The sequence below is a fragment of the Bison bison genome, unplaced genomic scaffold (genome assembly GCF_000754665.1).
Source record: "Bison bison bison isolate TAMUID 2011002044 unplaced genomic scaffold, Bison_UMD1.0 scf7180017864531, whole genome shotgun sequence".
In the NCBI taxonomy this organism is placed as follows: domain Eukaryota; kingdom Metazoa; phylum Chordata; class Mammalia; order Artiodactyla; family Bovidae; genus Bison; species Bison bison.
The window spans coordinates 9,707,731-9,719,568 of NW_011495081.1; the positions used below are offsets into that span (position 1 = coordinate 9,707,731).

Sequence of the window (11,838 nt, forward strand, 5' to 3'; positions counted from 1 at the left end):
GTCATGCCATGTGGCATGCAGGATCTTAGTTCCCCAACCAGGGATCGAACCCTCACCCCCTGCAGTGAAAGCTCAGTCTTAACCACTGGACCACCGAGATATTGTCACACTGAATGAAGTAAGCCAGATAGAGAAAGACAAATACCATATGATATCACTTATATGTAGAAACTAAGAACAAGGTGACAAATGAATTGATCTACAAAATAGAATTACAGATGTAGAAAATAAACTTATGGTCACTAAAGGGTAAGGAGGAGGGAGGGTAAATTGGAAGGGAGGGATAAATCAAAGATTGGGATTGACACATAGACACTACTATATATAAAATGGATAACTAAAAAGGACCTTCTCTATATCACAGGGAACTCTAGTCAACACTCTGTAATAGCCTATATGGGGAAAGAATCTAAAAAAGAGTGGATATGTGTACATGTGTAGCAGATTCATTTTGCTGTCCACCTGAAGCTAACACATTATAAATCAACTGTACTTGGTTTTGTCTTTCTAACTTCACTCTGTATGACAGACTCTAGGTTCATCTACATCATTACAAATGACTCAATTTATTCCTTTTTATGGCTCAGTGCTATTCCAGAGCCTGCTATATAGCACAGGGAGCTCAGCTCAGTGCTCTGTGATTACCTAGAGGGATGGGATGGGGAAGGTGAAGGGAGGCTCAAGAGGGACAGGGCATAAGTACACATATAGCGATTCATGCTGTTATAGAGCAGAAACCAACATGACATTGTAAAGCAATTATACTCCAAATGAAAATAAAAAAACAATAATAAATCAACTATATCCCAATAATAATTTAAAAGTAAATAGGTTATCTCATGTGTGTGTGTTAGTCGCTCAGTCATGTCCAACTCTTTGCAAAGCCATGGACTGCAGCCCCCCAGGTTCCTCTGTCCATGGAATTCTCCAGGCAGGAATACCGAAGTGGGTCGCCATTCCCTTCTCAAACTCAAATAAAGACACTATTATTCTCAGTGTACAGGTTGGAAGGTGGTAAGGCCACATGAAAGAGGTTAAGTAATTTTTCAAGAAAAGAGCCACAAATGATGGAGGCAGGATTCAAACTCTGGCCCATGTTTTAAACCATAATACTCTACACCCCATGTTTATACATATCCATCCATATACACACATAAGTGTATACATAACTATATCTATTTCCTAAAGGAAATCAATCCTGAATATTCATCGGAAAGACTGATGCTGAAGCTGAAGCTCCAATACTTTGGCCACCTGATGCTCAGAGCTGACACATTGGAAAAGATCCTGATGCTGGGAAAGATTGAAGGCAGGAGGAGAAGGGGACGACAGATGATAAGATGGTTGGATGGCATCATCGACTCAATGGACATGAGTTTGAGCAAGCTCCAGGAGACAGTGAAGGACAGGGAAGCCTGGTGTGCTGCAGTCCATGTCTGACAAAGAGTCAGACACAACTGAGCAACTGAACAACAACAATCATACCTATACTTTTATTTTTCTGTGTGCATATATATTCAAACTTGAACACATCCATACTAAGATATCAGCAGCAAAAACGAAATACATACAACGGCCAGGAAGAGCTAAATCTTTGCTGAGAAGGTTATGGGTTGGGCAGAAAACCCTTAAAAGGAAGAGCTGCTTCGTTCCTTATCCATTGCCACTGTAGTCATCCAATCTGAAACAAGTCTGGGCAGAGACAGGAGGCAGGCAACGGGAGGGCTAAGGGAGAAACTGTGTTGCATGACAACAAGAACAATATTTAGGAAAGGGAGGAATAAAGCTGTTCCCAGAAACAGCAAACAAGGGGTTGATGAACAGCTCAAACTCACATGCTGTCCCTATGGGATACAGCACCAGTGTAAACAGCCCAGACCGCTTCCGGGTTGTAAAAATCAGGATCATGGTGCCTGAGCTATATCCAAACTAGCAGACAGGAGGGTAAATAAGAAAAGATTGGAAACAAAGCAACATGTGTGTTGAGATGGGGGGAGGTTAATGAATGGACTTGGATCTTGAACTCAATGTTCCCAGGAGCTAGAAGGATGCTCGAATATTCTCCTCATTTTTGAGGTGGGGACAGTGTAACTGTCACCAAGGTTACAACCTAAGTGGGGAAGTCAAGTCACAGCTCTTACCACTCCCTGGGACTGTCACATCACCACGTGCACCTTAATCAGAGTCACACCTCATTCCACCCAATGATCCCAGGGCAATCACATTACTGTGAGCACCTTGTAGGTCAAGAATAAGCTTTCTTGGTGAACTACGCAGGTCGATGCTGGTGAGGACTTTTATCACAACAACAGGGCCGGGATCACCCCGACGGTTCTTTCAACGACTCAGCAAGTGTGAAGTGAGCAGACGACAGACTTCCTGCCTGTCTCTCAGCAGAAGGCCGAAGAGACGCTCCAATTTTATAGATTTTCAAATTCCCTTCTTACCTTGTCCTCCATAATGGTGAGAGAGATATTCTTCAATGTTTTATCCATTATGGACAAGAGACCTGAAAAAAACTGTGTTCCATAGAGTGCCAAATCCACTGATGGTATAAGGTCTGACATGAAAAGAGGTTCTGCAGCTGAACAACCTTTTAAATGCTAGTAATAGCTTGCTTTATTGTAGGGCTTTGCTGAGCCTATAATATTCTTTGTACCAAGTTAATTCCCACATTCCCCAAACTTATTTTACCATGACATCCTAGGTTTTATTATTTCTGCTGATTATCCTTTAATATTAGTATCTCATGAAACCTACTTTGGAAAACACCAGGCTAGACCATGGCCTCTCTCAACAGATTACAAGTGTCTTTAGGAAAAGGACTGGTCTCATTCATCCTGCTATCTCTAGATAGTTTGTTGAATAAATATATGAATGCAGACATATCAGGCATATGTGATTTCCAGGGTCAAGTTATTTGTGACAAAGACTGCTGTTAGAAATGGCTCCTGCTATGACCTTTTGGAGTCTATTTTACAGGGAATCCATTGGGTCCACTTCTGTTGTTGTTTAGCCACTCAATCGTGTCTGACTCTTTGCGACCCCAAGACCTGTAGCCTGCCAGGCTCCTCTGTCCATGGGATTTCCCAGGAAAGAATACTGAAGTGGGTTGCCATTTCCTCCTCCAGGAGATCTTCCTGACCCAGGGATCAAACTTGAGTCTCCTGCATTGGCAGGTGGATTCTATACCACTGAGCCACAAGGGAAGCCCCAGTTGGGTCCATTACTGCTAAATATATTTTGCTTTTTGTGTCTTACAGTTTGTATCTCATTTCCATGAAGACTTGAATATTCACTTGTTCTGTTCCACCAGTGAATTGGCCAGGGGAGCCAGGTTTGCAGAGAAAGGAGGCTGAACATCACTTAGAAGCAGGCAGTCAACCACCCAGTGGGAGGCAGAAAGCCAAACAAGAAGTCTTCTTCTTTATTGTTGGCAATAAAGATTCTTTATACCAGCCAAGCCCTCCCTTCTGCTTGCATCCCAGGTGAGGAAGTGGTATATTAAAACATGGGAATAGATGCTACCAGCTAGAAGCTAAGCTCAGGCAACTTGTCCTGGGCTTCCTAGATGTTCTCCACCATCACCACTGACTTCCAAAGTGGGGTCGCACGATATAGGGGATTAACTGATCATCTTCAAAGGAATCCTATGATGTAAATGGGCACAGAACTGGGTTTGAAAAACTGACACTTCAGTTCGCCAGAGTTCTCAAATGATTTGATATGAAGCAAACCAGGCCAACATCCCTCCTCCACCCAGTGGTTTTCCACTAAGCTAGATGGAAATTTATTTTAACCAATCATAAATTCAGCTTATGAGGACACTTGCTGCACCTCCCCATGAGCTAAAGTTGCCTGAATGTGTTCCTCACTCTGTTCTGGCAGCAGCAGCCCTGGTTTTCCAATCACCAAACCAACTGACCAGACTTCTACTTACCGACACTCGCTGCCAAACCGCTAACTCAGCCCCCTGAAACAGCCAGAGTCTCAGAGAGGGCAGTGATAAAGATGCCTATACTGCAGGGATAAAGGCATGTCCCCAACTCCAGAGGCAGAAGGGTGACAGAAACATGTGTCTTCATTTGGGCTCTCTTAACCACTCGACAAAAGACTCAAAAGACAGCAGATCCTCATTCAAGGTTGGAATGAACTGGTTAAAATCCATCTCAGTATTAATGGAGGGAGGCTGCATCCCCATCCCCTGCAATATCCATCAGCTGTGTTATGCCAAAAAAAGAAGAAAGAAAAATGCCTCCCCTTATTCATGCCAGGCCTGCTACTCCTGTTCCATCACCTAAGAATTTACACATTGACGATCTTGACAGAATAAATCCATAAAAGACTAGTGCTCCACGGTCTCAGGGCCAGGCATGAAGCACGTCTCAGCCTTAACTCTGTCACTCCACAAACAGAAACGTGATTTTGATTATAAAATTTGACCATGAGACAAAGAAATTCTCACTTCCCATGTCTAATCATAATGAGATGCATGTGCCTGTGGACAGCTACCCAGAAATGAGTGGGATTTGTGATCTGCTTAACATTCCTGTTTCCTCTAGAAAATGGCTCCTCTTGGGTTCCACATGGTCCCACGGGGACTGCTGAGGTCTCTCCCTCGTCACTTACATCCATTCGGCCTCCGCAGTGGTGAGCATGTGACCTTGCTGACTCAGGGGCTGGGGAATATCAGCTCTTGGAATATCCACAGGATAACCAGGACTTTTTACTAATACTGTGATTCCTTATGTTTTGGTCAAAATACAGACAGAAGATCTACCATAGTTGGTAGATCTTCTATACCACTACTGACTATAGCAGTGTTACTGCTTCCGTACATGCATTATGGGGTCAGACTGGGTTCAAAACACTGATGTCCAGCTCTGCGACCTGGGCAAGTACTGTGCCTCCCTCTCAGTATGTAAACTAGGGATAATAACTACTTACCTTCTAGGTATGTTGTGAGGATTAAATGAATACATGTAAAACATATAGGAGAATGCCTGGTATTTACCACAAATACCAGTAGATTATTTGGGATCTGGTCCCTTAGGTATGAGGCTTCCACCACTGGTGTTTCCACCATTACAGGTGAAATATCTGATGTGCAGCCCTCCTTACTCCACTCTCAACCCACACAGGCTCTGTATCTGTATCACAAATAGCAACCGAGAACAACGAAAGGAACAGCTCTGGGCGGTGAGTAGTAGAAAGTCCCATTGGTTAAGAGAAATATCTCCAGCCAACTCTAATTCTCTACCTTCCCTGAGTGGTTTTGTTCATAGATATGGAGTTTGACTTTTCCTGCATTTTACTTCTTTCTCTCCATTATAAACCTAATGCTTTGGCCCAGATCTTGGGATGATTGTCAAACAGAACTCCTTAAACACAGACCAGGCTTGAAATCTGATAACTTTCTGCCACTGATCTGGTAGCTTTCAAAGCTCCAGCTGGCCTCGGGGTCTTCTGCCCTGGAATTCAGGAATTAGAAAATATAAACACTGGTTTTCCCTCCCCTTTAAAATAAAATGAGAGGGATCTGGGCTCTTGTGACTTTCAAATATCCACAAAGTGGGGGTGACAGGTCTTCCCACATGAGGGGAGGAGCAGGGTATCACTTTCCCTCATTTACTACTGAAATGTGCACCCTTCCCCCCAAATCAATTGCAGCTTCTAGAACTAGGCTCAGAAAAGGCAGGTAGAGAGGTTTTCTCTTGCATCGGGATCGGCCACCCCTAGGAGGGCAGATGGAAATAATTTTCTGACTTAAGGCCAATCATTAGGTCCTCCAGACACCATGAGACGCCATAATCTCAGCCGATGCTGTCTAGCCAGGGTAACCCAGATGCAGATAAATTTAAGTCAAAACCACAGTCCCTGCCAGTAGCATTCCAAAGCCCTCCCTAAGGCTTCTGGATATTTCTAAGGGACTTACATGCTCCAGGTCATCTCTGCCTCTGGATCCAAAGGTGCTTTGTCCCCAGCTTACTGACCCAAATATAACACCCAACCTCACCCTCAACTTCAACCAACAGCTCACCCTCAAGGGCATTCATAAAACATTTTACTGGTGGTCATAGAGGTGAGATTGTGTTCCACAACACACACAAGTGAAAATACATTTATGTTCCTGTCCGCTGCAAAATGCTCACTTGTACCTCTCCACATTCAGCACCCAGCTTTCCACTTTCTCTCTTTCACATCCCATTTCTCCCCCATCCCTCCCAAGAACAGAGATCAATAAGGCAAATACAAGCAGGGACTAGCAGGTAAGACACCTGTGAACTGAGAAGTGGGGTGTCAGACCAGACAGAGGACCCAGTCCACCTCAAAGCATTCAGGTTCAAAACCTTTCAAGCACTATACCCTGCTGAATACTTCTGCAGACCTTTACCCAAAGGCTGCCAGCCCTTCCATGCTATAGTCTTCCTCTTTGCTAGAGTCACCCCACGACACAACAGCACCACCCACATGGGAGAGAGCAAGGACCCTCTCCTGCCACGTGTGTCCTGAGACCGTGCCGCGATTACATGCGCATCACTGTAGGAGGCTGTTAGCTGTGTGAGTTTCTCAGCCGGGTACCAGGTGAGCTTGAGCTCAGGAATCTGACAGTCTGGGCTCACCCCAGGCTCCACTAACCTTCTTGTGTTTTCTTTTTATCATGTTGCTGTACTGTGCTAAGTCACTTCAGTCATGTCCAACTCTTTGAGACCCCATGGACGGTAGCCTGCCAGGCTCCTCTGTCCATGGGATTCACCAGGCAAGAATACTGGAGTGGGTTGCCATTTCCTTCTCCAGGGGATCTTCCAGGCCCAGGGACTGAACCTGCATCTGTTTGTATCTCCTGCACTGGCAGGTGGGTTCTTTACCACTAGCGCCACCTGGGAATCATTTCTGCAGCAGAATGTAAATAACACAGATTTACCATTTTGATCACCTTTAAGTGTACAGTCCAATGGCCTGTGTAACCATCACTGCTATACATCTCCAGAATGTATCATCAGATCACTGACACTCGAAGCCCATTAAACACTAAGTCTCCAATCCCTTCTCCTCCAGCCCCTGGTAACCATTGTTCTACTTTCTGCCTTTATGAATTTGACTCCTCTAGGCACCTCACATAAATGGAATCATACAGTATTTATCTTTTTGTGTCTGGCTTCTTTCACATCATGTTTTCAAGGCTCATCCACGTTGAGAACTTCACTCCTTTTTAAGGCTGAATAGTATTCCGTTGTGTGTATAGACCCACATTCTGTTTACCCATACGTGGGTTGTTTCTCCCTTTTGGCTGCTGGCAATAGCGCTGCAGTGGACACGGGTGTATGAATATTTGCTGGAGTTTCCGCTTTCATTTATTTTGTGTCTATTCCCAGAGGTGGAATTGCTATATCAAATGTTTCACTTTTCCAGGAACCATGTGCCTAATGTATCTTTGAATAGGTCACAGACCCTCTCTAAACCCCATCTGGGAAATAACAGCACCTACCCTGCTTCGGTTTAAGCACTGAGCCCATCATAAATGCTCAGAGGTTTACTCCCCTCGCTCTCTGCCTTTTGAGGTACTCTGACTAATTGATCTCTCCAGTCACTCCTAGCTCCTGAAACCCATGATCCCACCATCAAATTATTTCCCTGTTGGAAAAGCTAGGAATTCTCAGAGTATATATCAAGAGAAAACCCTCTTCATAGTCCCCACAAAAATCTAGCTCTGCCAAGAAGGCCCAATTTTCATAGCTCTCTCCTTGGAATTTGCTAACACATCCCATTATAAACCAACATCTAATTTTTCTTGCCACTCCTTCCCCCTTGCTTTCTTTCCACATTCCCTCTCTCCACTGTTGCTCCTGCCCACTGCATATCTGGGCTTCAAATTATCCTCCCCGGTTGCCTGGATGCTCGCTCCCCACCAGCTAATGTCTGTTGGAAGCAACACTTGTGAAGTTATTCATGTGAAAGCTTCATTCCCCAGAGTCACATCTTTTCAATGAGTTGTTCCTTTTAGGCTGGATCCTGCTGGCAGAGCGACTGCTGTTTGGTGAAGTCAGTGGAATTGGGTTTCTCCCCTCACATGCTGTTTGTGTTGGGTTATCACTTGGCCTGATGTTTGGATTCTCATCCTCAGACACGTGTCCCGAGTCGATGAGCAACAACCGTCTGCCGTGCCATCCCAGTGGATGTTTACATCTCATCAAATGCTCTTTTTAGAAAAGTAATTAGAGGAAATATGCTGCTAAGCTTTCCTTGACGGGGGCCAGATTCAGAATTCCAGCAGGGAGTGGACTCACTCGCTCACAACTTGAAATATTTTCCTTCTCCACTCCATCCCTCTGTGCTCCCTTTAAACGTGAATGTTTGACAGACAATGAAATAGCCTTGCTCTCCAGCTCAGTCAGCAGCTTGGCTGCCCAGACGCCATGCACATTCCCTGAAGCTCTTCTTTTCTGTTTGGCTTTTTTGTTGTTGTTGGTTTTGTTTTGGTCTCTAAGTCGCGTCTGACTCTTTATGACCCCATAGACTGTAGCCCGCCAGGCTCCTCTGTCCATGGAATTCACCAGGCAAGACTACCGGACTGGGTTGCCATTTCCTCCTCCAGAGGATCTCCCCCACCCAAGGACTGAACCCTTGTCTCCTGCATTGGCAGGCGATTCTTTACCAGAGTCAGCTTTCTTTCTTGAGTAAAAGGTATAAGAGATTCTCAGGTCAGGGATAAACGGGTTTTTCAGATCCTGGGCAAGGAAAAAGGGGCAGCTGAGCTTTAGTTTTCAGCTTTTATGGGTTTCAGCCATCTCACCTGCCACGTTAGAAAAAGAGATGCGGGGACAAGAAAACTACACGTGGGAGCCCTGGCACTATAGGAGGAAGCCGGCTCCTCTGGAGCTGGGCTTGGGCCACCGTGCCCTGGAAGGTCGGCTCCAAAAGGCAGAGGTGGAACAGGGACATGTCTCAAGGAAAAGCCACCAACTAAACCCCAGGCAAGAGGCTGGGTTAAAGGATTATCAGACTCCACCCTCCCGGGCTCCTTCTCCCTACATTATTGGGCTGTTCCAGACACCAATAAGGCAAAATTCAAATGAAACACTCTTCAGCTTGAGAGTAAATCACCAAGGAAGATTTCACTTGGGGCTGGCAGGTAGATGGAAAGTATTGACTAAAGTGGGCGGGGGTGCTTTTCATGTATCTCGGTTTTTGTTCACCATGAAGCGACATGTGCCAAGGTCCGGCTTCCCTTCTACAGTAGCTGATGGCTTTCTACACCCTCACCACCCAACTTCCTCTGTTTCATTGTTGGGCACTTGCCAGCTCCATGCAGCAACGAAGCACCCACTTCTTAAGTAAAGCAAAGGTGTCAGGTCACCAGCACAGGTGTCAGGTAACCCCCACAGAGGGGAGTAGCAAAGGCTTATGCACTCCCTGCTCCTTCACAAAGCTGCCCTATTTTATCACCTGTGCATCTTACCTCTTGAGGTCTCACCTTGCCTCCTGACACCTGGCCTCTCTAGCCATAGAGGGACAGATGCTCCTAAGAAGTCCTCCTTCCCTGCTTGCCCAGCAGCAGTCACAGGACAAGCCTGCTCTCCCCTTGCTTCTGCTGGGTCAAGAGGCTCCCAAGAGCTCTGTCTGGGTCTTGTTTCAACCTCACTTGCCCCAGAAGCCTATCTGACGTGGGGTTTGTGGCTCAGAAAATGACATGTGAAAAACACAGAAGCCACAGCTCTTTCTAAATAAACTCTGCGCATCCCCAAAATCAACTTGCACTCTTCACCCTGGCTTTTTCTTCTTCTTTCTCATCCTTATCGGAAAGGAAGTGTATATATGCTGAGTGAGCACCTCTCCCTTGCTGGGAATCTGTTCTGAACGGTTGTGGTGTGAAATTTCCTCAACCAGATGCTCAGGACAAATACCCTCGCTGTAAGCCCTGCTCTTATTCACCTCTTTCCTCCCAGCTCACCTGGGAGGGGGCTTTTTCCAGGTAGAGATTTGGCTTTTGCATGTCAGAGGGGGCACCTGAGCCTGAGTAGAACCCCGGCGATAATTTTGTGCTTTAAAAAGCTTAAGAAAAAAAAAAAAAGGCACATAAAACTGAAGCTGGTACGTTTCCTGAGGGAGTTCAGTCCCGCAAGTTGCGATGGCAGAAAAACGGTGTCACGTTCTTAGAAAGAGGGACACTTCAGCACCACCAGCCAAACCCCCAAGATTCCCACTAGAAGAAAGCTCACCACCACCACCCACAGACACACAGCACCCTCTCTTGGGACACCTCGCTCCTGCCCCCTAACTAACCCCAGGAGACAAAAGTCCCCTCCTGGGGGGTCCTGAATGCGACCCACAGTACCTCTTGGCAAGGACGAGATGAGAAGGAGCTGCAGGAAAGCAAGCCCCAGCTGCGGCCACCAGCCCAGCTCCATCGTTCCCGCGGCGGTGCCCGGAGTGACTGCTGGGGAGGGACCGAGGGAGGCCGGCGGGCAGGCGGCTCCTACGCGGACCTCCCCAAGCCCCAGCTGAGCGGGAGCTCGGGTTTCAGCTCGCCAGGCTCTCCCATCCTCATCCGAGGGGAACCACCTTCAGCCGGCGCGACGTCAGCCCAAACCTCTCCTCTCCGCGGCCGCCTTAACCCTTGCGGAGCCCGGGGAGGTGTGGCTACGAGGGGAGGCCCCGGGCTGTGGCTGGAAAGGAAGCTGCGGGGCACGGAGGCCCGCCCAGGTCCGGCTGGGCTCCCCGAGGCGGTGAGGGCAGGGGAGAAGCCAGCAGGACCCTGAATGGGGGCGGAGGTAGCCGGGGCTGCGCCCCCTGTCCCCCCACCGCAGGTGAGGTCTGAAGCCCCACCCCCACCTCCAGCCCGGATGGGAGGTCTAGTGGGTGCGTTGACTGCACACACTGAGCCCGCCAGATTAAACGCCTGGCCTTGGGGGAGGGGGTGAGCTGGAGATGGGGGGAGAAAAGCGGTCAACCCGCCTCCCCCCTCCACCTGTATCCCCAGTCTCCTTCCTGCCCAGCGTTTGCTCCCAGCGCTCACAGTCTGCAAACCTTATCCTTTGCCTCTATAGGCTGCTGGGGGTATTCTGCATGGTCCCACAGTACCCGTTATGGTGAGTTCAGCAGCTTAAAGAGCTCCTGCCCACATGCCAGGCAGGGTACTGGGCTCAGGGATAAAAGAACACACAGGCACTGTCCCGGTAGTGAGGGCATTCAGTCTAGGTATGGAGATAGCAAATGAGATGTTGACGGGAAGAGGAAGGATGTGTTACAAGATAACAGCTGACATTCTTGATCAATTTCTCTGTGCCAGGCAACTGAGTACCATACATGTATCAACTCATTTATTCCTCATAATACATCTGTCATCTCAGTCTTACAGAGAGAAATACTGGGGCATGAGAATTCAATAGCTCATCCAAGTAAATGGCAGAGCCAGGCTTGAACCCAAGCAGCTTGCGTCCAGAAGCTACAATCCCAGATAGCAGGCACACTGCTTCTTAAAATTCTGTGTATGCAGTGTTTTATTTAGCCATTATAGTCACCGTGTACAGTAGATGGCACTGTCCCCGTAGTATGGATGCTGAAACCAACACTCAGAGATGAAATGACTTGTTCAAGGTCACTTGGCTGGAACTGTCAGAGTAGGACTGACACCCAGGTCTAACTCAGAGAAGCACTGGAGTTTCAGGACGTGCTTGATCTCAGTTTGTGAGGTCAGATGAAGAACCGAGGTTGGGAGGAGTGATCATTCGGGCCTAGAGCACTGGGAGGCTTCCCAGAACTGGGGAAGCTTGAGCTGGGACCTGAGAGAGGCAGGATCTCAATCTATGGAGGGAGTGGGAAGGTCTTTCTAAGAAA

General features: G+C 47.2%; 1 protein-coding gene across 1 annotated transcript in view; it reads right to left on the minus strand.

The window, feature by feature from the left end:
- Positions 1 to 10,625, minus strand: part of PAMR1 (peptidase domain containing associated with muscle regeneration 1) — an 80,718-nt gene extending 70,093 nt beyond the window's left edge. Inside the window, exon 1 of the mRNA XM_010831859.1 lies at positions 10,337 to 10,625. Coding sequence (XP_010830161.1) covers positions 10,337 to 10,409 — 73 coding nt within the window. The 5' untranslated portion in view covers positions 10,410 to 10,625. The remainder of the gene's footprint in view (positions 1 to 10,336) is intronic.
- Between the last annotated feature and the right edge of the window lie 1,213 nt (positions 10,626 to 11,838).